Source organism: Barbus barbus (assembly GCF_936440315.1).
Source record: "Barbus barbus genome assembly, chromosome: 10".
Classification (NCBI taxonomy): Eukaryota; Metazoa; Chordata; class Actinopteri; order Cypriniformes; family Cyprinidae; genus Barbus; species Barbus barbus.
The window spans coordinates 21,126,686-21,153,795 of record NC_136738.1 but is presented as its reverse complement, the minus strand read 5'-3'; the positions used below and the strand labels follow the sequence as shown (position 1 = coordinate 21,153,795).

The window sequence follows — 27,110 nt, the reverse complement described above, 5'->3', positions numbered from 1 at the left end:
GACAGTGAATGTAACTATGTGTCTACGTGATTGTGATTTTTCCAGATGTTTAATTATTATAACAAAGCTACATATGAAAGTTATCAGATTAATTTATATAATATATTGAAATAATGTACTTAATATATTTTGTAAAAATGAAAGTTGCAGCAGTGTCTGTGATACTACCAGATGTTGTATTGTATATTTTTAGCATTTTTACCCGGATTAATCATCAGGAAGATCTGAAAAGAACTATGCACATATAAAGAATAATTACTGGAGGAACAAAGTTAATTATTTACAACAGCTGCAGTGTCCATGTATATTTGATTAAGAGAGTTTGATTATAAACCTACAGAGACAACAGACAAACAGCAGAAGACTGAAGGTTTAGACATGCATCTATAGAGAGCTCAGAGGTAGTGTTTGCATGCTACTGACAGCACACAGCATCTTTAAGTGACATGCATCAAAAGAGAGGACAGCCATTAGAGGTTCAAAGAGTCTACGTCCACAGCTCGATGGGCATGATTCCCTCTTTAGAGTTGAAGGAAGGGAAAAGGTTCTCTTCAGACAGAAAGTACAAGGGAAATTGGACCAGAAACCCTCGTATCTTCTTCAGTTCGGCGCAGGCCTGTGCTGGGTCCTCTATAGCCATGCAAGGACGTGACATGTAGTCTCTCAGAATCTTATAGTTTAGGATTGCATCAGTGGGCAAACATCTGAAGACCTGCACAGATAGTGACGGCGACCATTCCCAATTAATAGTAAATTTATCTAATAATGGACTGCAGAATCATTTCAATGACACAAAGGTAGTCAGAGCCAGAGCACACACAAACATCCAGCTCAATTGACTGAGCCAGTTAATCAAATTTCTAAGATCAGTGATAAAAGGAAGCACTATTCTAAGAATGAATCAAAGGCTATTTAGAGCGTGCGGTGAGGAAGGTCAGTGCTGTGCTCTTTCGGTGGCTCTTACCATTTCTGAGTGATTTATTTACCTTGTCATACACACTGGCGTTCTTGGCTGCAGTCACCATCCAGACTTCCTTGTAGAATCGGTCACTGATGGGATCCCTGATGTCTATGCTGTCTCCCAGCAAGCCAAGTACAAGTCTAAAAAGACAGATTGCATTCACATTCAAAATAACACTTTGCAATGTAATAGAGCGAAAAATACTACATTTAAATTAATCTAATATATATATATATATATATATATATATATATATATATAAACAAACAAACTAGTTCAAATTTCACCAGAAAATCAAAAGAAAAAAAAAAAAAAAAATGAAATTTGAGATTTTTTTTAGAACCGTATTTTAGGACAAAGATATTTATGCAGTGTATAATGCAGTACATTTGCATTATTGTCATAAGAAATAACCACACTTTTCCAACAAAATTAGAATTTTCCAATAAAGCAAAAATGTGTGATATGTAAATAGATTTGTTTAAAAAAAAGTGCATTAAATATGTATGTTTTAATGGTATTTGGAGTATTTAGTTTAAAATTTGAGTTGTGGCAATTTAGCTGCTTAATCATGAAGTAATGCCATAAAAAGTCAGGCTTATTTTTGAAAAATGTCCAAATATATTATAATAATATGAAGAAATAAAGCCTATTTTATTACTTTTTTACTGTGGCAAAAATAGTCATAAAATAGGCTTCAGTTGTTTCATGAAAAATGTCAAAATAGAACCAACATTTGTAGGATTCACCCAATGAATATGAATGATGTATTTCACAGGACTGTAAAATCTCCCACTGCAAAGGGAAAACCTGTTGTCATGTAGCTCACGTGTGACAGGAAAGCAGACCTGAAGCACTCCTCCCGTAGAGACAGAGCAAAGCTGCCAGCCTGATAACTCTCTCCATCCATGACAGAGAGCTGGAATTCTGTGTCTTCAACAACCACAGCCATTTCGCTGTCTCTCTTTCCCAGCATGCTCCTGTCATTGATGTTTGCAGAGCCTAAGCAGATCACAGATACCGATCAGACACTTTCCCTTTTCCCACTATCATGGTTAATGCCTGCAGGGAGCGTGTTCTGGGTCTGTATTGGGGTTTGACCTCTACTGAGAGCCTCAAGGACATTTCACTGAGCAACACTGAGATTTCTCATTTTTCTTCTTCAAAGCCTATTCATAAGGATAAGAGGATAATGGGAATTGATAAAGACAAACAGGATTTGAGCAACGTTAATGGGATTTTAATAATGTATTTGTGATGATCGAGGAGACAGGCGTGACTTCGCTTTTCATAAACATCTGTTGATGTTTGTTATTCTGCACATATCCGCACTTAGATGTGTTTTGTGTGAGTGCAGTGTCCCCTAGTGGCGACTAACAGCTTTACAGCTTGAAGATTTCAAACAATGTGCAATTGCAAGATTCTTCTTTGTGCACAAACCTAACATATAATAATCATGTAACAACGACATGCAATTATTTACTATTATGGATTGTCCATCGATTCAGGGACTATATACACAGGTCAATAACAACAACAATAGTTTTGTTGTTGTTGTTTTAAAAATCTCTTCCCAAGGCTACCTTTGTATGGTCAAAAATGCAGTAATATTGTGCAATATTATTAATTAAAAATAATAATAATTTTTTTTTTTTCTAAATCTTGAAATGTAATTTATTCTTGTGATGGCAATTTAATTTTTAATTTTACCACTTCAGTGTCACATGATTCATCAAAAATCATTCTAATATCCTGATTTAATGCTCAACAAACCCATCTTATTATTATCAATGAAAACAGTGTTTGCTACTTAATTTCTCAAGACTGTGATACGCTACCATTCAAATGGTAAGACTCAGAAAAAAAAAAAAATAATAATTCAATTAATTCAGCAAGGATGTATTAATAATGAAACAACTTATCAAATATCAGAATGATTTCTGTAGCATCTTGTGACACTAAATACTAAAGCAATGGTTGCTTTGCCATCATAGTATAATTATAATAATAATAAAAAAAAACAGGATATATATGTAAATAAAAAATACACACACACACACACACACACACACACATTACATTTAACATATGTAAATATTTACTTAGAATTTAATTTTAAATTTTTATTTTTAAATAAATTGCATTATTAATTTTACATTTAAATATGCAGTATTTTTTCCCAAAGATGTCCTAGTGATTTTTATCCAGTAAAAAATTCATATTGACAACTACTAAACTGAATATCAAGCAGGACGCCTCCACCTATGGTGCAGTTATTACACTGCTACTAATGTTTTCAAATAAAACGATAAAAGAATAAAATCTCTGAAATTTCCTGAGTACGACCCAACTGTATTTTTCTATATATGTGTGGGCAGAGTGGCTGACCAATAATGACAGTGCAGTCGTCCACGATCATGAGCTTGCTGTGCACGTAAATGAGTTCAGTGACCAGACGCCCATCCAGGTCAGCATGAGTGCGCAGACTGCAGAAAGAGATGTACTTGATCCAGCAATCTGCCACTGCAGACAAACACAAATACTTTCTTCATCTTTGTCCTGTTCTAATGAATTACAATCATGCAATCCACATTTGATGGACATGATCTTAATGTTACGACTACGGAGTAGGTTTATACTTCTACATACTAGTCTACTTACTCACACATTTGAGCCTCTCAATAATGGAGTGCTCCCCTCGGCACATTGTCCTGTAATGGAGAAAGAGGGGTTTCATTTCAGCTGCTTCCTGTCTTGCACCAATCATACGTCTTAAATCTTCACCTGACCAATCACATCGCTCGCTGAACCCCAGTGACCACAGTACCCTCACTGCTCCTCTTACTGTATCTAGCCCAGTGTTAAGGGTCCAAGCTGGGGCTGTAATGGTCTCTCTGTAGCCCGTGAGGAGCAGGGTCTGTTGTTTCCACATTACACATGTGTAAATTGCTGCGAGCGGCCGTTCAGGCTGCATTTTTACCCTTAATTGTGGCAATTTGGTGATTATCGAAGACGCATGTTTGCAGGGTTATTACCTGTAATTAAAGTGCATGATTGCTTTGATGGCTTGCCCCCCCCCTGATGAGATGTCACCTTCTAAGCCGGGCAGCAGCGGCATTACCACATATACCCGAAACTTTTTCTTCTCCCTGTGGCCGAAATGAAATGTAGTTAGGTTTGCCCAATGATGTTTTTGTGTCATGTTTGTATACAAGTGAATCTACGGTCTCGATGCACCTGTGTGCCCGCAGGATCCTCTCCGTCAGTGCATCTCCAATGCTATTGTGGATGGATTTGTCAGCAGAACTGATGAAGAATTGGTTCTGAGAGATAAAGAGAGAAGGGAGAGAGCATGATTGAAAGAGATGCAATGAAGGCAAGACTAAAGCCGTATTTACCCTAGTTAAAAAATAAATAGGCTCAAATGTATTTGAAATACATTTATTTCATAAATAACATATTACATATAATTTATTTGCATAACCCTGCAATTTTACTTCTAGTATACTAAACTAATGGTTGCTAAATTGGAACAACTGATTTTGTACTTTATGGACTTTAATTGTGTGGAAGTAGTGCTGAAATCCAACCAAAGATATACTGAAGTATTTTTGATTGTGCTAAAGTGAAACTAATTACAAGTACACTTTAAATATCTTGCATTTAAAGACTGATATTAACCAAAGATCATGCAATCCTCATCAATAGTGACAGTAAAACACATTTTAGGCTTAATATTCAGAAATGTGCATTGTGCACATGTAGTACTCCAAATAAAGTTTAATTATAATTTTTATATCAGTATCTCTTGAGCGATATGTCAGTAAATATGTTAAATGATTTGAACTATACTTAGCATGAAATAAATGTATTTTAAATATTACTTTTTTTTCCTATGGTACTCTCTAAAAAAATGCTGTGCGGGATAAATATTGGACAGAACACATGCTAGGCAACAATTGGGTTAAATGTTTAACCCAACATTCTGGGCAGTAACCCAACTGCTGGGTCAAAACAACCCAATCGCTGGGTTCGTCCATATTTTATCCAGCGCTGGGTTGCATTTAACCCAGCATTTTTTAGAGTGTAGACTGCAAATATGGCACAGGAACTGCATCTGAAGTGATATGCAAAATCAAAATGGTGGGGGATCAGCTGTTTTTTTAAAACCCTTTCATTTTAGTTTTAACATATACATTTAGCACATACTATGCATGATATTGTATATATTTACATTGGGGTCTGGTATTATTATTTTTTGAAAGAAGTTTCCTATGCTCACCATGGCTGCATTTGTATGATAAAATTTGACAATTTTTACAAAATATATTTTTTATAAAATAAAAATAAATAAATAAATAAATAAATATATATATATTTATATATATATATTTTTTTTAAACAAACTTTACAATTTCACAGTGCAATACAATTGTTTTCTATTTTAAGATATTTTATGTCAGGATTCTTCAATGAATACAAAGTTAGAATAAAATAGCAATTTTAAAATATCTATTTGAAATATATTTAAATTGTCTGTAACATTGCAGTCACTTTTCCTTGCTAAATAAAAGTATTAATTTAAAAAAAAAATGTTTATTTACCACACACGTGGTTTATGGGGACTCTCCATAGGCGTAATGGTTTTTATCCTGAACAAACTGTGTGTGCTATTGCCCTACACCTAAAAAAAAAAAACCTTTTGAATTACGGGGACATAGGCAGTGTCCTCATAAACCACCTTCATATTGTAATACCTCTGTCATTATACAAACTTGTGTCCTCATAAAACACACACACATTAAGCAATTTTAGATGAACAACTGGGTAAATAAAAAATTCATAAGATTTATGCATGGTTATTGTGCCCCTAAAAAAATATTTTACTCTGCACTGAAGACCAGGCATAGGCCCTATCCCAAATTGTGCAGTTGATGTATATTTGCGGGCACATATTTTACCTCTATGTAGATGAAATGTTTGCTGTTCTGGATGGCTGATATGTAGGCTAAATGAATCGAATCCTCATGGACCTTCGTCCCAATAGACCACTGGCACACAGACCTCAAAACCTTGTTTGTTCGGGGAAAAGGGTTAGAATCAAAATGGATGGTTTCAATTATCACACAACATATTTCTAAATACATACACACACACACACACACACATACACATATATATATATATATATATATATATGCAAACTTGGATTCTGGAATGATTCTAGAAAAATGGATAATTTCAGCAATATTGGCAGTTCAAAGCAGGAACCCGTGTGGTTTGGTGGTGATATCTCACCTGAACATTAGCCTGTGTTGATTTGCTGCTGTACTCAGCTGGCACCATGGGTGCAGATAGAGACTTGGGCATGAGGCAGGGGTAGCACATCGCCCCCGACCGCTTCTTCACCAGCTAGCAAATAAAAGGAGTTGATTGGGATCAGACAGAACGCCCAATGTTGACTCCAAAATCACACCCCTAAAGAGTGCTAATTACTGTGCCACATCCAGATAGTCTGTTGGGCTGACCATCAACCCCTGCCTGGTACCTCCACTCCCCAGAGACAGAGCACTTGTTTGAAGCTGAATAAAAGTCTCTGCTCCTCTGTTTAGTCTTAGACAGTGCCGATGATTACAGTAAATTGATGGCCGTGTGTGTGAAGGTTTTCCAAAAGTAGGTTTTTAAATGGCTATTGTCCTAACTAGACTATACTCAGACTGTTTTCAACTGGGCTGGGAACATGGTTCAAAGGTCGTTTGAACTGAGACAGGCTTTGTTTCCTGGGAAACAAAGGAAATGATGTTGCCACCCTCTACCAATTATCTACATATGGAAGAAACCATTTTTTTTTTTTTTGCATTTTCAATGCTTTCCATGATATTTGGTCACATTAGTTTTGTTCTTGATTCATCTCGACTATGTTCTGTTCTTTTCTGTATAAAACAGTGTCACTACAACAAAATACATGTTTTGTCCACTTAAGTTGGAGTTTCTTTGGAAGTTTTATTTTACTTGACGTTTTCACCCCTCACGAAGGAAGTGCTCGTGGTGCAAATTAGCGAGCTGTACGCCATGTCATCTTACACTGTGGGTAAGCGATAATCTGGGCCGTGTGGTTATAAACAGATGGTTCTCAGGCAATTAACAACTGGCATAATGTGTTGATTAAAATCCATTGAGCCCTGATGAAGGAGAACTAACATTAACTCTGCTCACGGGCTGTTGGCAGCTGCCCAAGTGATACTCATAACTCCAGTGACCTTGATAGTGAATCACATGTCTGAATCACCACAGTTCTAAAAAAAGGCTTGACTTAAACTAATTCAGTTTTTTCTACTTATTATGCCAAAAATCATTAGGATATTAAATAAAGATCATGTTTCATGAAGATTTAGTAAATTTCCTACCATTAATATATCAAAACTTAATTTTTGATTAGTAATATACATTGCTAAGAACTTCAGTTGGATACCTTTAAAGGCGATTTTCTCAATATTTAGATTTTTTTCAGATTCCAATTTCCAGAATATTTATATCTCAGCCAAATATTGTCCTAACAACCATACAATCAATGAAAAGCTTATTTATTCATCTTTCATATAATGTATAAATCTCAATTTAAAAAAAATTGACACTTATGACAGGTTTTGTGGTCCATGGTCACAAAAATATTTCTTGAGCACCAAATAAAACATTAGAATTATTTCTAAACAATAATGTGACATTAAAGACTGGAGTAATGGCTGCTGAAAATTCAGCTTCGCCATCACAAGATAGAACTACATTTTTAAATAGTTAAAATAGACAACAGCTATTTTAATTTTACAATATTTATTTTTGATCAAATAAAAGCAGCCTTGCATAACAAATGCACTTAAAAAATCCAACACCAAACTTTTGAATGGAAGTGCGTTTATATACACTACCTATACACATGAAAAGTCATCTAATAAAGCCTTCTACACAAATCACCGACAGGATTGTTCCCACTTTACAATGCTTTCTTTGTTGTGAATGTGCCAAGCGACGTTCCCTAATCAGCAGCAAAAGATATAAATGAGACTAGTCTGTCTTTGAGCCATAAATTCTCATTTCCACTAAACACCTCATCAGAGGCATTCAACTGGCTTTTGTTTGTCCTCCTCTGCCGCACACACACCTGGCTTCCTCTCCTTTAATTATTCACCAGCAGAGTGTCTGATCGGTAGCCAAGCCTGAAATATGACTGGCATAATCCAAAGGAAATCATACAGGCCTCAAACCAATTCAATTACTGAACAATCAAAGTAAAAAGGCCTCTAATTGCTCTAAAAGTGGGCTGAGAGTGCGGGCGGCCATTGAATGCTGACGGCATTCAGAACAGGACACAATGAGCAACTGCAGGGGGTGCTAAGCTCAAGCTAATAAAGATGGTTTTTCAAAAAGACTTGAGAGAGGGTGGAAACCTCGGCTTCGTGCATGCTCTCTGATCTTTAGTTCTTACAATTACACTTATGAATGGAGGTGGTATTAGTGCACCTTCTAGCAATTTAAAAAAGCTAATTTTTCTGGACGTTCATGAAGATATGCTTATACTGCATAACAAACAATACAATATACCCAATTCACTTTGTAATACTCTATTATAAAACTTTCAAATGCAAAACATGTTGATCTTGGGTTACTCTTTAATAGCTCAGCAGGTACTTATTTCTAATGTTTTAATTCAACTCAAATGTTCCTTTTAAAATTGTTTGAAAAAGACACAAATTAGTTATTTAGGTACTTGCAAGAATAGGGCAATAAAATTAATGTAGATTTACAGCTCAAATCATTATATTCTTGAAATAATCTGATGCTAAATATTTGAGTTCATCTTGAAATCTCTGATTCTTGATAGCTTGACTATTAGGAGTAAAGCTTGGGACATTTATTCATTTATTTTCTGAAATTGAGGCTCTCTTAAGAGAAAAATCTAGGAAGCAGAAGATGTCTGTTTCCTTTCCATTTAATCTCACTGTTTAGAAGAGAAACACTGAGACCGCTGAGGATGCATCTAATTTCTTACCTTTGTAAAGTTCCACCGCTGAATGAAATGTCGTGCAATATCTCTTGCAGCCTTCCCATGAACCAGCACTCCAATATCATGCCAGGGCATCCGTGGTGTCTTATACCGGTCAATGAAATCTTAACCAGAGAAATATAAACAACCAATACATAAAAACATTAGCCGAACCATTATACAGAGATGACGGACATGCCTTTTGAAGCCACCACAGTGTGGTCTCTCTCTTAAATGAAAAGTGAAATGATCACAGATAATAATTTTGATTTACTCTGCCTGACTGAAACCTGGCTTAAACCAAATGAATATTTTGGTCTAAATGAGTCTGCTCCACCAAGCTACTGTTATAAACATGAGCCCCGTCAGACTGGTCGTGGCGGCGGTGTGGCAACAATATATAGTGATATTCTCAATGTTACTCAGAAAACAGGATACAGGAGGTTTAACTCATTCGAAATACTTATGCTTAATGTTACACAGTTAGATATGCAAAATAAATCTCTCTTATCTCTTGCTCTGGCTACTGTGTATAGACCGCCAGGGCCATATACAGATTTCCTCTCAGATCTATTGGTCAATGTTGATAAAGTGCTAATTGTCGGAGATTTTAACATTCACGTTGATAATACAAATGATGCGTTAGGACTTGCGTTTACTGACTTAATAAACTCTTTTGGAGTCAAGCAAAACGTCACCGGGCCCACTCATCGTTTTAATCATACGCTAGATTTAATTATATCGCATGGAATTGATCTTACCGATATAGATATCGTATCTCAAAGTGATGATGTTGCTGATCATTTCCTTGTATCGTGCATGCTGCGTATTACTGATATTAGTTATATGGCTCTGCATTATCGTCCGGGCAGAACTATTGTTCCAGCCACCAAAGACAGATTCACAAATAACCTGCCTGATTTATCTCAACTGCTCTGTGTACCCATAAATACACATGAACTAGAAGAAATAACTAGCAACATGGGCACTATCTTCTCTAATACATTAGAAGCTGTTAGAGAAAAACGTACTGCGCCATGGTACAACAGTTATACCCATTCTCTCAAGAAAGAAACTCGTAATCTTGAGCGCAAATGGAGAAAAACTAACTTAGAAGTTTTTAGAATTCCGTGGAAAAACAGTATGTCCAGCTATAGACAGGCTCTAAAAGCTGCCAGGGCAGAGCATATCCGCAAAATCATAGATAACCAAAACAATCCAAGGTTCTTATTTAGCACAGTGGCTAGATTAACAAATAAACACACACCACCCGATCTAAATATTCCCTCACAGTTTAATATTAATGACTTTATGAATTTCTTTACTGATAAAATAGATAACATCAGAAATACAATATCAAATGTAGATACTACTGCGTCTAGTATTTCAGCTTCATTCATCGCACCCAAAGAAAAACTGCAGTGTTTTACAACTATAGGACAGGAAGAGCTAAATAAACTTATCAGTGCATCTTTACCAACAACGTGTTTATTAGATCCTGTAGCCACTAAACTACTGAAAGAGTTGTTACCTGTAGCAGAAGAACCGCTTCTCAGTATTAACTCATCGTCAGGTTTCAGGCCTCACCATAGCACAGAAACTGCACTTGTTAAAATTACAAATGACTTGCTTCTTGCTTCAGACCAAGGCTGCATCTCATTGCTAGTATTACTTGATCTTAGTGCTGCGTTCGACACTATAAACCATGACACACTCATAGAGCGATTACAAAACTATACTGGTATTCAAGGGCAGGCTTTAAGATGGTTTAGATCCTACCTGTCCGATCGCTACCACTCTGTTCATTTAAATGGGGAGTCATCTCAATTATTACCAGTAAAGTATGGAGTACCACAAGGATCTGTCCTAGGTCCTCTGCTATTTTCAATATACATGTTGCCTCTTGGTAATATTATTAGAAAATACGGGATTAGTTTTCATCGTTATGCTGATGATACTCAACTATAATATTAATATATATATATATATATATATATATATATATATATATATATATATATGTAAAAGATTGGATGACCAATAATTTCCTCCTATTAAATTCAGATAAGACAGCGATATTACTTATTGGACCAAAAAACAGTACACAGAATCTCGTGGATTATAATTTGCAACTAGACGGATGCACTGTTACGTCCTCTAAAGTAAAAAATCTGGGTGTTATATTAGACAGCAACTTGTCCTTTGAAAATCATATTGTTATTAACAGCATTCTTCCATCTTAGAAACATTGCCAAGCTTCGAAACATGCTACCCGTTTCTGATACAGAAAAGCTAGTTCATGCATTCATGACCTCTAGACTGGACTATTGTAATGCACTGCTAGGTGGTTGTCCTGCATCTTCAATAAACAAGCTACAGATAATGCAGCGGCTAGAGTTCTTACCAGGTCAAGAAAATATGATCATATTTCCCCAATATTACAGTCTCTGCACTGGCTACCTATTAAGTTCCGTATCATTTACAAAATATTATTACTTGCCTATAAGGCCCTAAATGGTTTAGCTCCAGCGTACCTAACTCGTCTTCTACCACGCTACAATCCAACCCGCTCCCTAAGGTCGCAAAACTCTGGACTTTTGGTAGTACCTAGGATAGCAAAGTCCACTAAAGGAGCTAAAGCTTTTTCACATTTGGCTCCCAAACCCTGGAATGGCCTTCCTGATAACATTCGGGGTTCAGACACACTCTCTCTGTTTAAATCTAGAGTAAAGACACATCTCTTTAGCCAAGCATTCACATAATGCATCTTATAATCTTGTACTGCAGTTATATCTGATCAAATGTACATTATTATTATTATTCTTTAGCTTGGGTTGAACAAATAATGTTTGCTTAGATGGAACAGCAGCTATGCCAATTAGGTCTCTATTTGTTTCTCTGTTTATGTCAGGGGATTAACATCCCGTGGTAACTAGGAATTACAGAAGCTTCAGTCTGGATCCAACCCTTAAATGATCTGAGATGACCGAACACCTGAGAAAAGATAATGCCAACTCCTCAGAGGACCTCAGAGGATGCCAACGCTCAGACAACATACAGAATTACCAAATTTTGCCATAAGTTAAATATATTAAGGTTCTGCAATATAAAAATATATTGTGGAAACTTAATTTCCTGTAGAGCTGCTTTGCAACGATTTGTATCGTAAAAAGCTCTATACAAATAAACTTGAACTTTCACCGTCTTTGACGATGCACAAGCATCTTAAGAGTATTTCACTATATTCATCTATCAGACTCCTCCATTCTCCTGCGGTGTCCTACACAGTTGGCACTATGTGCAAAACCAGAACTTCACATTCACAAAGCAGAGATGCAAAAATCAAGTCATCTACCTCTGGCAAGAGAATAGAGCTGGGAAAATAACCCCATACCGACTACAGAATGGGATTGTTGGAAACAACTTCTGTCTTCTTTCCCTCATTCCTGTATTGGAGGGATTGCTTTATTTGATGAATTTGACATGAGATATCAAAGAATGTGTAGTCTAGTTGTTATTTTTTTCTGTCTTGTTCGCTAGTTTGTTTTTGTCTTAAGGCCCCAAGCGTTACCGTTTCAAAAAACGTTTAAAGGCGAAGATATTTTGGCTGTGGGTTGTGATATTGCAGATGTGCTTCTTCTGGGGTTTAATTAAACTGTTTCGTACCATCAAAAGGCTTGTTGAGTTTGACCCAGTCTTTCAGGATGAAGTTGCAGTAGTCTTTGCCATGCCAGAAACGAGTCTCTCCACAGAGTTCAGTACTGCCTATGTAGCTTCTTAGTGAACTAGTCTCTAAAACAGACCGATGGAAAAATGCATTACACAGAAACTGTTAATTAAATAATTAATATATAATATCAACTTATAAAGATTGATTAGTTCTTATAGCTGTGTCATGTCAGCTTGGTTTAAACAAGGTTTAATTGTGTATAAATATATACACTGGATTTAAGCGTCAGTATATGCATGTCAAACAGATGTGTTTGGTTGTATGTGAGTACTAACCAAAAGGCAGGGGTAGAGAGTGATGCAGGCCGAGAAAGTATGAATCGCTGGAATGCAGAGACAAGCTCTTGGTGTAATATTCCCGAGTCCTGGAATTAAGACTATTCCTACTGTAATGTTCTACACACAGAACACATACAGCCTCTGTTATGTAACAGCAAAACTCTTGTTATATTCATGTCAAATTCTATTACTGGACAGTGGACACTTAATAGTATTTGTGCACTCAAAGGTAAATAATGTAATTTTTGCACCGCTATCAGCATCAAACATAAAAGTTTCTCAAGACAAGTTTTAAAAAGTTTCAAAATGCTAGATAAAATTAAATTTATCAAGAAAGTTTCACACAATAAATGGAAAGTATATAATATATAATCATCTCCCTATAACCTGCAGTCTGAAGTCACATTTATTTGTTAAATTCCTCTTACTGGACTCTGTTCCATCAGAGCTGTGGCGACTTTTCTCTGAGGGGGTTCTTAGCAGTCTTCCGGTGGGCAGGTTGAAGTTGTTTTCCCCCTGTTCCTCCATTAAGGGCAAAGTTAAACTCGAACAGATCTCCCCTGGATCCTCCACTGAGCCTGAATCTCCTGCTTTCCCTGCTCCTCTTCCAGTCTGAATTTCTTCTACCACCACATTGAATTTCATCTCCTCGCCCTCCTCCACCGTGGCAACTGACTGCTACAGGACAAAAATCAACACATATGTAACACTTTTGTTATTGCTTAATGCACAAAAGTATGTAGTACGCAAATGATAAAAACTCATTTGAAAAATTCATACTATTAGGTTCATCTATTTAACTGCTTTATAAAATAAATCCATTAAAATATTTTAAAAACTTAAAGGGGCAGTTCACTCAGAAATAGAAATTCCATCATTTTGTTCCAAACCTACGTGTTTATTTTTCTACTGTGGAACATGACAAGATAATTTGAGAAATGCCTCAGCGTTTCTGTCCATATAATGGAAGTCAATGGCCACTAAAACTGTTTTGTTAACATCATTCTTCAAAATATCTTCTTTTGTGAATGACCAAATTTTAATTTTTGGGTGAACTATCCGTTAACTTTACCCACACATTTTATTTAACTTAATTTACATGATTTATCCATTCCTATATATTGTATATTTACTTTTTTTCCCATTGTGGGAACACTGATGCTCAAACACAATGTTTTGGTATACTATCTCACATGTGTTGTATCTGCCTTGATTCTGTCTACACTGTCTAGTATTCTTAAAAAAAAAAAAAAAAAAAAAAAAAAGTCTAAAATCTATAAACTCTCACTGGTGCACAATCCAGGGCCAAAGAACCAAGAACATCTTTCCCACACACACTCTGAACCAGTAAACAATGAAAACTTCCATGCTATCTATATGGCTGACACATCAGGATAGCTGTCAGCATGCAGCATGTAAGGAGCGGTAATGGCCACCCGTGCGGCATCAGCCCAGCGAAGCTATGACTTAAACGATAGTGTAAGTGACTCCAGTCTGCTGTGCAGAGTCTGAACGTGGGTAAAATGCCCTCTGATGTGTGTGAGTTAATGGCTCATGGGGGATCATAGTGCCCTCGACTTGACAAATGGCAAATGTCAGAGCACTATTCTCCTGGTGGGCATAATTTTATTAAGTGCAAATATCACTGTGCTCCTTAGGAGACGTTTTGAAAGGTTAGACCAACAGCTGTAACAGTTTCATGTATATTAGCAAAGATTTTACAGTTGAGGAGCCCCGCATTGATAGATACAATCACTCAAGCATGCTAAGAGAAGCCCCTTAGTAAATGCAATAAGTGCCTTCATCTGGGTTCAAATCATGTTTATTTAAAAGCTCAGACCCATATTTAATGACACAATGGCAGGCAGGTAGGCAGCAGGCCGGGAGAGGTGGCATATAGACGAAATCAAGCTCCCATTTAGCGGCCCCAGTCATTTGTTGACTCACTCATCCATGCAGGGCCTTTATGTTTAATGCAGCTCTCAGGGGGGAAGGAAAGGCCCAGCGAGAAGGACTGGAATTATCAACCACAGGCCCTTCAAGGGTGCCCCAGATGCTCCGTAATTGCAATTTTACGTTTGCTCGTTGGAAAAAAATAAGGCAGAGGCCCTGAATCACCCGCCACAAAATCAATCTCAGTAAGCACACAACAGAAATGCAATCTGGACCAGTCCTTTATGACCACCATTGTTAGAACGGCTACAAAATATAAATCACTACAATTTTAGTTTAGGTTAGCTGTCAGTGCTTTCAAGTATGAATCACAAATCAATACAATTACATGTTCAGAGGAGGCTTTAGCCTCTGTCAGGTGCGTGTCGACTTCCCCCATTGAGGTCTTTGACAGATATCAGAAACACCCAGCTGGCAATATGCATGGCATGTTGACAAACATTGAGGGGCCACTGTGGGCTATCACTCTCAATGGATCACATTTACAAGAAGTTTATTCCTGTCCAGTTCACTCACGAGCAGAAGAGATATCACCCATTTCTGATTTGCCCTCTCTCTGTAAATCAATCCCTAAGAAATAACAAGGATATTCTTTTTTAAATTGTATTGATATTCCTAATAGAATCCAACTTAATTAATCTTGTGAAGCACAACGGTTTTCAACACTGATAATATTAAGGAATGTTTCGGGAGAACCAAAATCAGCATATTAGAAGGATCCTGTGATACTGAAGCGTGGAGTAATAGCTGCTGAAAATCAGTTTTGCCATCACAGAAATCAATTCCAGATAAAATAACATTATAAATGTATTAAAACAGAAAAGCTATTTTATATTGTAATATTATTTGTAATACACAAATTTTTACTGTATTTTTATTAAATAAATGCAGCCATGGTGAGCAAAAGACACTTAAAAAATCTTATTTATGTGGTGGTCTTACATGAGTGAGGCTGGGAGATAGAGCAGGACTGTACTGAGGGCTTCTTCTCACACTTCCCACATCAGTCAGTCGGTGTTGGGAATCATCCCATCTTCCGTAGGCCAGGTCAATCCCTCCCAGAAAGGCGAGTGACTGGTCAATCACCACCAGCTTCTCGTGGTGAGCCCAGAGCAATGCTGTGGAGGGCATGTGATCAGGGTGTCGGATGACCTGTCAATCAATAGAGATGGGCAGCTTGTCAGGTTCCTTTATTGAAGAACAATGAAGAGTGTGTTACCTGTAGTGCAGTACAGGGAACGCACGACGAGGAGCAGGAACAGTTAAACAGTCTTTTAATATATACAGGTCCTTCTCAAACAATTAGCATATTGTGATAAAGTTCATTATTTTCTGTAATGTACTGATAAACATTAGACTTTCATATATTTTAGATTCATTACATCAACACAACTGAAGTAGTTCAAGCCTTTTATTGTTTTAATATTGATGATTTTGGCATACAGCTCATGAAAACCCAAAATTCCTATCTCAAAAAATTAGCATATCATGAAAAGGTTCTCTAAACGAGCTATTAACCTAATCATCTGAATCAACTAATTAACTCTAAACACCTGCAAAAGATTCCTGAGGCTTTTAAAAACTCCCAGCCTGGTTCATTACTCAAAACCGCAATCATGGGTAAGACTGCCGACCTGACTGCTGTCCAGAAGGCCATCATTGACACCCTCAAGCAAGAGGGTAAGACACAGAAAGAAATTTCTGAACGAATAGGCTGTTCCCAGAGTGCTGTATCAAGGCACCTCAGTGGGAAGTCTGTGGGAAGGAAAAAGTGTGGCAGAAAACGCAGCACAACGAGAAGAGGTGACCGGACCCTGAGGAAGATTGTGGAGAAGGACCGATTCCAGACCTTGGGGGACCTGCGGAAGCAGTGGACTGAGTCTGGAGTAGAAACATCCAGAGCCACCGTGTACAGGCGTGTGCAGGAAATGGGCTACAGGTGCCGCATTCCCCAGGTCAAGCCACTTTTGAACCAGAAACAGCGGCAGAAGCGCCTGACCTGGGCTACAGAGAAGCAGCACTGGACTGTTGCTCAGTGGTCCAAAGTACTTTTTTCGGATGAAAGCAAATTTTGCATGTCATTCGGAAATCAAGGTGCCAGAGTCTGGAGGAAGACTGGGGAGAGGGAAATGCCAAAATGCCTGAAGTCCAGTGTCAAGTACCCACAGTCAGTGATGCTGGTGTTGGTCCACTGTGTTTTATCAAGGGCAGGGTCAATGCAGCTAGCTATCAGGAGATTTTGGAGCACTTCATGCTTCCATCTGCTGAAAAGCTTTATGGAGATGAAGATTTCATTTTTCAGCACGACCTGGCACCTGCTCACAGTGCCAAAACCACTGGTAAATGGTTTACTGACCATGGTATTACTGTGCTCAATTGGCCTGCCAACTCTCCTGACCTGAACCCCATAGAGAATCTGTGGGATATTGTGAAGAGAAAGTTGAGAGACGCAAGACCCAACACTCTGGATGAGCTTAAGGCCGCTATCGAAGCATCCTGGGCCTCCATAACACCTCAGCAGTGCAACAGGCTGATTGCCTCCATGCCACGCCGCATTGAAGCAGTCATTTCTGCAAAAGGATTCCCGACCAAGTATTGAGTGCATAACTGAACATAATTATTTGAAGGTTGACTTTTTTTGTATTAAAAACACTTTTCTTTTATTGGTCGGATGAAATATGCTAATTTTTTGAGATTTTCATGAGTTGGAATTTTGGGTTTTCATGAGCTGTATGCCAAAATCATCAATATTAAAACAATAAAAGGCTTGAACTACTTCAGTTGTGTTGTAATGAATCTAAAATATATGAAAGTCTAATGTTTATCAGTACATTACCGAAAATAATGAACTTTATCACAATATGCTAATTTTTTGAGAAGGACCTGTATAATCCAGGAACAGCTACAAGGAGATAACAGCACATACACACAAACTTCAAATAATAACCAACAAACTAACATTCACACGCAGAAACTTATAAAGGGGCAGATAACGAGGACCGACAGGTGAATACAATGACTAATTACACAAGACACAGACATGTTACAGACTGAGGTTATGTTCAGAATATTACAATTTTACAGTTGTCATAACATTCCTTGTATGTTTGGTGTGCACAATATACTATTTATACACAGCAGTTCCTGCAAGAAATTAATACTTTTATTTAGTGAGGATGAATTAAACTAATCAAAAGTGACAGTAAAGACATTTACAATGTTAAAAAAGATTTCAAATAAATGCTGCACTTTTGATCTTTCTATTCATCAAAGAATCATTAAAACAAATGCATCAGGGTTGATGCTGATAACATCACGTTAATAATAATAAGAAATGTTTCTTGAGCACCAATTAAGCATATATTAGAAGGATTTCTGAAGGATCATGTGACACTCAAGACTGGATTAATGGCTGCTGAAAATCCAGCTTTGCCATCACAGGAATAAATTACATTTAAAATATATTAAAATAGAAAATAGTACTTTTAAATTGTAGTAATATTTCACAATATTATGGTTTATTGTATTTTTGACCAAATAAATGCAGACTCGGTGAACAAAAGAGACTTCTTTCAGATACATTTTAAAAATCATACCATCCCTAAACCTTTGAACGGTAAATAAAATACCCACATGATGTATTACAGTACATGTATCAAAATATACAAAATACAACCAGAACATACTGTTTATGAATATGAGTACAGCCTGGAAGTTCTTTAGATCTATTATGTAATCAATAGATTTTACAAGACTCAATTTAATAAACTCTTTTGTCAATTGACCAAATTTCCCAAATATCAGCTAAAGAACTACAGTGGGCCCTAAGCCAAAAATAACACCACAATGTAGATGGTGTCATCCTTTGTGCAAAACAGCTGTGTCTCCACCAGCTTTGGCGAAGCCTCTGGAGAACGCCGCCCCTGGCAGGTGTTTCTACACCAGCAGGGCCCAGGAATACCTCCACCCAGCTGCTTCGTCGCACTCATCCTTAGGGTGTGGATCCCAAGCCACTTCCCAGTGTCACTCCTCTGCCTAGACTCAACCAGCGCTCCAATAAGATAATGTGACGGCACGTCAATCACGCACCGGCCTGGGGTGCTACGGTGAAGAATACCACAGCGTTATGGTGCCATAGCAGCTCTGTGGCACCAGGGGAGAAAGCAGACTTGCTGCCTCAGGCTCTTATGGAGACGATCGGCAAGGAAGAACCTGACCATCTCCAGACACAATCCGTAGGGTTCCCAACACAGCGATCCCCCTCATTCTACTACAGAGAATTATGGCAATGTCCAAACATGATCTAAGTAACATGCTATTCCTGTATCCGGAGGTAGTGGGCATGCTGAGTACTCTCGTGCTTTCTATGATTTGTTTTGATTGAACCTTATTTCTTGGAGAGATATGTGTAGACGTAAGAATGGGAAGCTGATTCGAAGAGACGGGTCCCCTCTGTAATACTGTCAAGATTCTGCTTTTGACAGTGTTTGACATACTGATCGACTCACCCTGATGTTAGAGTGAAGTCCCATAAGGGTCTTCTTTGTGTACTCGCTGTTGAGACCCATCACTACCTCAACTTCTTTGTAGAGCAGGACAAATATCTTCACTCCTTGTTGCTGAGTTGACAAAAGACAAAATATTGTTAAAAAACGTTTTGACTGGAAAAACTAAAGAGAACTGGGTGAACTGTGAGGTGCAAAGTAATATATGGATGTGTGAGAAGTCAAATTAAACTGGCTGAAGTCCAGATTTGAGCAGGTGTTCAGACGCACTGCTTTCCGCTTGAGGACATGGTCTAATCTCCACATGTTCCCGTCTACTACCGGCCGTTTGAGGAAGATTTCTGGGCTTAACCTGAGGGCCATATCAAAACCAATCAATGCTTTGACAACTTCTATATAACTTTCATTCTTTATTTCTGTTATATTAAAGGGATAGTTCACCCAAAATTAGATTTTTGTCACAATTTATTCAGCCTCATGTTGTTCTAAACATAGCTTTCTTTATTCTATCAAGCATAAGAGTCATATGGTTTAGAACAACAGGGTCAGTAAAGAGTGACAGAAATGTTTGTTTTTAAATAACTTTTTATTTAAAACTGTATATTGTTTGGTTCAGTAGGTATTGCTAAAAAGCTTTGAGAAAATCAATCTGCTGTCACAAAAAAAGAAAAAATTGCAATGTTACTAAAAAATGGTATATTAAGATGTGCGGCATAAGCGCTCACAGAATTGTAAAAGCGAGGTACATGGGGAGTAATTGAAGCTGATTCTAATCTGTACCACCAGGCTGTGATGAAGATTTCCTCCTTTGCGCCTTCCAGGGCATCAGCTATGGCATCAAAGTATCCAGCTGCGTTGACAAACCTTCAAAAGGAACATAGGGCGGTTCATTTAAGAACTGTGTCAGGGTACTTCACAGAGATTTAAGAAAAAACGTTCAAGTAAGTGTTGCTCACATGTCGAACACAAAAAGAACAAAGAATGAGGGACTAGCTGAATTGAATTGAAGATTACTGTAATAAATTAAACTGAAAATGTTGTACAATTTAAATATATATAGAAAGAATGAATTATGTCTTCTATAGTTTTAATTGGGCTATCAAAATATATATTAAATAATTAATGTGACAGCAAATTTTCTCACCATTTTGAGGTAGTGTTTTCTCTAACCGGTGTGAAAGACCCATGGCGGTTTTCCCTCAGAAAGTCCTGTCCAAACATTTGAGAAAACTCATCTATTGAGTGCCCCCACCAACGAGCCTGCCTATATGTGGAGCACTTGATAGTAAGTGCCCTGTCCAAAACAAAAATGTTGATTAATACTTGTTTTTGTCATTACAAAACAAAACAAAAAATGCACTTTTGTCTTGTTTTCCAGTAAAAATCGAAACATCCTTTTTAAACAAGCCCAATTTATTTAACTTACTCTAATCTTAGAATTTTATTAAAGCAAGACTTGTTTTTAGAGAATACTGAAAATACACGTGCTCATATATGTGTATGAAGTTTTTGAAAGCATGTTCAATAGCAATAATTACATGATGACATAACTGGAATATAAAACACATTTTTCTCAACCTGCCTGCAAAGATTCTCAATCGTGACTCCATGCCTGACTCCGGTCTCCCGGGTCCCTGTTTTGATGTGAAATCCCTTATCATACAGAATCACGGTGCCTACTTGGCCATCCTCTGGCCTCATGTAGAGAACAAAGGAGTCTTTTACCACCAGCCATCTGAAACATGAAGCAGTCACCACATGAGAGCTGAAACAAGGGGGAGAGCCATTCTATCAGCTGTGGGAAAACATCATAATAACCTAAATAAGTAAACAACTGAAAAAGAAGACATGCCATGACCCAAAGTCTCAGCAAGGCTGCAATCCGAGGAGCAAAATTCAATTGGGGCCGAATCTTTCAGTGTTTGCTTTTAAGAGCCATGTGAATTATGTAAGTGTAATGTTACTGTAGCTGCTTGTCAAAGAAAAAAACAATAACACTCCTGTCCGCACAGTTGAAGATAGTTCAACATCAGCATCTGTTATTCACCAATATTCATTTCAGGGCTTGGTGTTCTTGCTTGTGAAACCATGAGATGAAAATCTGATTGAAGTGTTTTTCTCAGAAAGATATTATGTCCACATTGTGAAGAAAGGTGAAAAATAACCACAGTATTATGTTAGAATTATAATTCACCACAGTATTATGATTTTGTGAGTGTAACATGTAAAACAGCTCTCACCTTTTGGACCACCGGTAACAGACGCTGTTGGATCCGCACCAGTAACACACAGGGAATGTGTTTCCTCCTGATTTCTTTAAGATCAGACCTTCACTTTTGTCAAAGCAAATGCACATATAAATGAACAAACACAAATCAAGCCATTTTTTAAATATTTTTATATATTTTTTGTTTGCACTTTATTTTACAGTACGCTACTTGTATGTACTTACAATGTACTTACAGTATACTTACCCAAGAAAGTACAGGTAATATAAGGTAACTACATGGGTTAGGGTTAGGTTCAGGGTTAGTACCTAGCAGTGATGGGGACTCGAGTTTGAGACTCGGACTCGAGTGCGACTTAAGTCGCACACACAGTGACTTCAGACTCGACTTGAGACTCGTCCTCGAAAGACTTCAGACTCGACTCGGACTCGAGCTGTGGGACTCGTGAACAATGTTTATTTTTAGGAAACAACTGATGAGCTCGCTGTTATTCCCCTCCCTCCGTTACCTATAACCTGCCCATGTAACACGTGACGCTGCTGCGCGCGGTGCGGCCACACTTTTTTAATTTTTTTTATTTTAGGCGCGGCCGCCATACATTAGAGGACAACGAACAAACATGTCGACTGCTGTGCCATTCATCGTTAGCTTTGGATTTAAGGATAGATTATACAGTTGGTACATTAATAAAACCATTACGCCCATGGAGAGTCCCGTAAACCACATATCCAAGTGAGTGTGTGTGTGTGTGTGTGTGTGTGTGTGTGTGTGTGTGTGCGCGCGCCGCGTGCTTGCGTGTGAGAGAGTGTGTGACCAGTGTGGTCATTGAAAATGTGTTCAGATATTCTTCACAGAAAATGAGCCAAGGCCAATGAGTCTGAGTTTGAAAAAATAATTAATCGTATAATTTTTCTCTTGATAAAAAATTAAAACTGGTCCTACAGATCCGGACACTATAAAAGGGTTAATTGCCAAACTTGTGGTGGTCGATTAACGTAATAATTTACGTGCCGCTGGCTTCCATCACGTTAATTAACGTTGTCTGCAAACAGGTTACAGGATTATTGTTGATCATGTAACATTACACTGGTTTGAGAGTTTGGGATGTGTTGACTTACAGTAGTTTATAAACTATGATTAGTTGCATTTTCATTGCCATTTAAGTGAAATTATTGAACTTAAATATACAAGCTTGATAAAAATAATCATTCTGAAGAAAATTTCAGATGGCTTTTGCATCTGAACTCTTCATATATTTCACATCATTTGGTTTGTTGCAATAGTGTTTTGCATTTAGCTACGATGTGATGTTTGACCATATTAAGTCTTTCTTAATTTTTGGTCTGTACTGTACTGTGTTCTCATGCTACAAGGCAAAATACAGATAATATTAACTTAAAAGTAAAGCATTCTTGGTGTTTTTGTCATGTTGCAATAGCCTGTTTACACTGATTATATATAAAAATCAAAGCTGATACTGTATGCTAATAGATAAAGGAGTCATAATAACATATTACATGCTTTCAATTCCTTATATAGCTATGCAGTGTTGGATGGGTCGCTGTACGTGATGCAACACTTATTATAACCAGAGACTTAATATAATAAAGAGACTTGAGACTTGACTTGGACTCTAGCTCAGAGACTTGAGACTTGACTTGGACTCTAGCTCAAAGACTTGAGACTTGACTTGGACTCTAGCTCAGAGACTTTTGAGCATCTCTGGTACCTAGTAATTACTCCAATAAGTACATAGTATGTACATGAGGAAAAAGTAAAATAAAGTGCTACCTATTATATATATATATATATATATATATATATATATATATGTGTGTGTGTGTGTGTGTGTGTGTGTGTGTGTGTGTGTGTACATTCTTACATTCCTTTTGGTCCGAGATCCTGAATAAATGAGATTTGACTCACTTCCAGAAATTCAAGCTGAAATAAAATTCAATTCACATCAGTAAGCCTCAATCCAACTTTATGGCAAATGTATATGAGCCATACACCAGTTTCTTCCAAAATATCATTATTTAATTTGAAACATTTTAGTTATGGTGACTAAAATGAAGTACAAATTGGCATCTGCTTTGTACAGTCCAGTTCTACCTTAATAATTAACCAGAAAAAGTGTGAGGTGAAAATTGAGGCAGGGGACGAAGGTTTCCGGGTACAGGTACACTTTAATTAGCCCTGCAAACGAATGCTAATTATGTGACTGTCAGAGAATTAGCCTGTGAAGTACTAAGCTAAGTGTGGAATCACCTCTCAGAGGCTTTCTCTACAAAAGAGCCTTTTTTAATGAGTGGGGACACAGCAGGTAGAGTTCCTTCCAGAACCTTCATTCTGCCATCATGTGACACAGTGGTAACTGAACTTTTTCTTTTTTTTTAACACTAAGTCTATTGCTAGACAATAGCACTGCACAGACAGATTATATTAGAAAAAATTGGTTATACAGTCATTATGTTCTCATTATGCACTAACAGAAAGTACCACATAAGTATTATGCTATTTTGGGCATGATAGCATGATATCACTATTATTTGATGCTGTTTGATTATTCTGTAATGCCATTATATTACCATTACATGGTACTGCAAAAGTACTTTTTGTAAGGGTACAGACAAGAAACATTTTGAGCTGTGACTTACAGTTGCAGGATGTGTCCTGTATAAATGCCTTTTCAATATATTCCTCAGATAGTCCTCAAGTTGCAGCTGTTAGAACAAAACAAAGATTGCAACACTGAAATAAACGTTTAAATACAATTACAGCAATTATAGAATAAACTAAATGAAGCAATCTTTTTGAAGTCAACTTTTACTCTATATATGGTATTTTTATATATATGTGTATGTATATGTGTGTGGGTAATATATATATATATATATATATATACATATACATATATACTGTATATGAGCAGTATAGCAATATTGATTGAACTGAAAATAAAAGATGTAACTTTTCTGCTGATGAGCTGTTCCTCCTTGACGAGGGCATCAGGTCTTCGTGGTAACGTTGGGATGTGTTGGGATTCTCCATAAAACAGTTTACGGCCTTTAAATGACCTCCTTTTGACTGAGTGACTGACAAAGAGAGGAAACCTGACTGTCAATATTTGACAAGATTTGGGTTGTGTGTCCATGAAAGCACCTCTGATTTGATTAACTGAGAGGTAACAGTGCAGTGAGGCTGAGAAAAGGGTTTTTCGTAGGGTTCAGGGGCGCTAACGAGAATACATCTGGGACAAATTGAGTACACCCAACTGAAAAATGAAAACACTCAGCGGCACAAAAAGCAGTGGGGCAGATTGTGTTTTCAAGACTTGTGGCGTGTTTGTGAGAGAATGTATACATATAGAGATGAAATTAGTACAGCACATCTTACATTCGGCTTGGCAGGGGGATTTTTAAGAGGGCCCTGAATTTGAGCAGCTCCTGATGAAGTGCCTGGAAGTGCTTAAAACGACGCTTGATTTTCCACTTGAAATCTCCATGGCTCAACTCTATCGTATACAGGTTGGGATTCAGCACCTTTGAGTGGATCATTTCAAGAAACAAGACTGATTGAATATATCTTTTCATGAGACATGTTACATACATACAACATTCAAATACTACATACTAGTGTTTTTATCATATTATCCTGTTATTAAAATAGCATTATAGTTCTAAAAATAGTTTTAGAACATCTTAAGTGTTAAATAAATGAGCAAATGATTCATTTGTGATCCCATTTTTATTACCCTTGTAGATGTGAATCGCTCCACCTCTGTCACTTGTACTTGGATTGGCACTTCTTCAAGAAATATAACACCATCCAGGGACTTGAATGGAAGAAAGCTGTATATTGCTTGAAAGGATATGTTCCTTGGTTCTGAAAACAATCATAATATTGAAACGTTATTGATCATATCTCAAGGGATAATCACACGAGCCAGGTGAGACCAATAAGAAAACACTGACACACCTTGATGCTGTGGTAATCAATCAGACTCACGTTGGACTTGTATTTTAAAATGGTTGATAACATCTTAGCAATCTAAAGTACAGCTACTTTAGAAATAGTTTGTTTGGCTTTTCATCTTTTGAAGTTGTGCAGTAATGGCATGGAGAGGCTCCATTTGATTGTCAGCAGGATAGCGATTGAAGACTCCAGCTGGAGGTGTATGCTATGTTCTCTGGAGTTTCTCAAAGCTAAATCTCCTCTGCATCAGATAATGATTTTAGTAACTATGTGCTTTTACCTGCTGAAATTAACATGTTTGTTCCTGGAAATATTAATGAACACACACTGCTTTAGCAGTGAGCATAAGTTGCACTTTCTATGAACAGGGTACAAAACAGAGCCTGAAATCTTTTTTTTAACATGGTCAGTGAGGTGCTTAACATTCAGGACAAAAAATTGATTGTCAACCTCAGGAGGTCAAAATAAATATTATATGAGTTGGATTTTCTATTTATTTTATATGAGGTTTGCAATTTTTGCAACACTGTTACCAAAATCTGTGACGTTTAAATACAGTATATACAAAACTTGGATTTGTCTAGCAATAAACATGAAATAAACACTGGAATTCAAGTAATATGATTGCACATTTAGCCTAAATTCACTTAGTTAGGTGCTGTTTGGGGTCAAATTTTAATTTACAGTTACTAGATCAACTTATATTTACCTTGAATTAAAGAAAATTTTGTTTTATATATTTTTTTGTATAAAAGTGTTGCAGTCAGTATTCAGTATCAGCTGTGTTTCTATTGCACTGCACTGCTCCAGCATCTCAAAGTCCAATACAGAGCAGTCTGATTAACTCTCCTTCTGACATATAGTAACTACAGCAGTATGCTGAGAGGTCAGCTGTCCTACAAGCCCACATGGAAAGAACCTATATGAGGATATATGCGCATATATGAAACCTATATGCAGTATATATGCACATATATGATAACATATATGCTGCATATATGTGTATATATGCCACATATAGGCAAAATTGAGGTGCATATATGTACATGTAAATGTAAATTTCGACATTTTGGGCTTTTATTTATGTTGTCTAGCAGCTATGGATTTTAATAATTTTACTAATATATAGGTAAACATATAGGTACATATATTATAGGAAAACGGCCAATTTTATATATGTCACATATATTAAAAACATATATCAAAACCTATATTAAAACATATATGTTTATATAGGTTATTTCCGTGTGGGAGGTCACTGATGAAAGCGAGGACACAGTACTGTGCAGTTTACCTCCACAGGGGCCAGTATGGCCACTTAAGTCCAGCTCCTCTGGGTCGTCTTGTAGGTCATCTTGGTCCAAGCTGCCAGAGAACTGACTCATGACTGACTCCAGTCGCTCCAGTTTAGGAGGCCCTTGATGGCCCTTCAGAGACAT

General features: G+C 37.2%; 1 protein-coding gene across 1 annotated transcript; it reads right to left on the bottom strand.

Annotated features, from left to right (window-relative positions):
• Positions 1–487: 487 nt before the first annotated feature.
• On the bottom strand, positions 488–27,110 carry LOC306876536 (phospholipase D1-like; the record flags this gene model as incomplete). Its single annotated transcript, XM_079427810.1, has 26 exons — positions 488–712; positions 987–1,101; positions 1,810–1,963; positions 3,350–3,484; positions 3,623–3,672; positions 3,997–4,110; positions 4,199–4,284; positions 5,923–6,033; positions 6,260–6,373; positions 9,009–9,127; positions 12,669–12,794; positions 13,008–13,127; positions 13,439–13,688; positions 15,906–16,115; positions 19,472–19,582; positions 19,739–19,820; positions 20,249–20,332; positions 20,613–20,762; positions 21,051–21,203; positions 21,709–21,801; positions 23,579–23,637; positions 24,354–24,419; positions 24,668–24,791; positions 25,093–25,238; positions 25,451–25,581; positions 26,954–27,110. 26 exons carry the CDS (start codon positions 27,108–27,110, stop codon positions 488–490), a joined length of 3,285 nt encoding a protein of 1,094 aa, XP_079283936.1.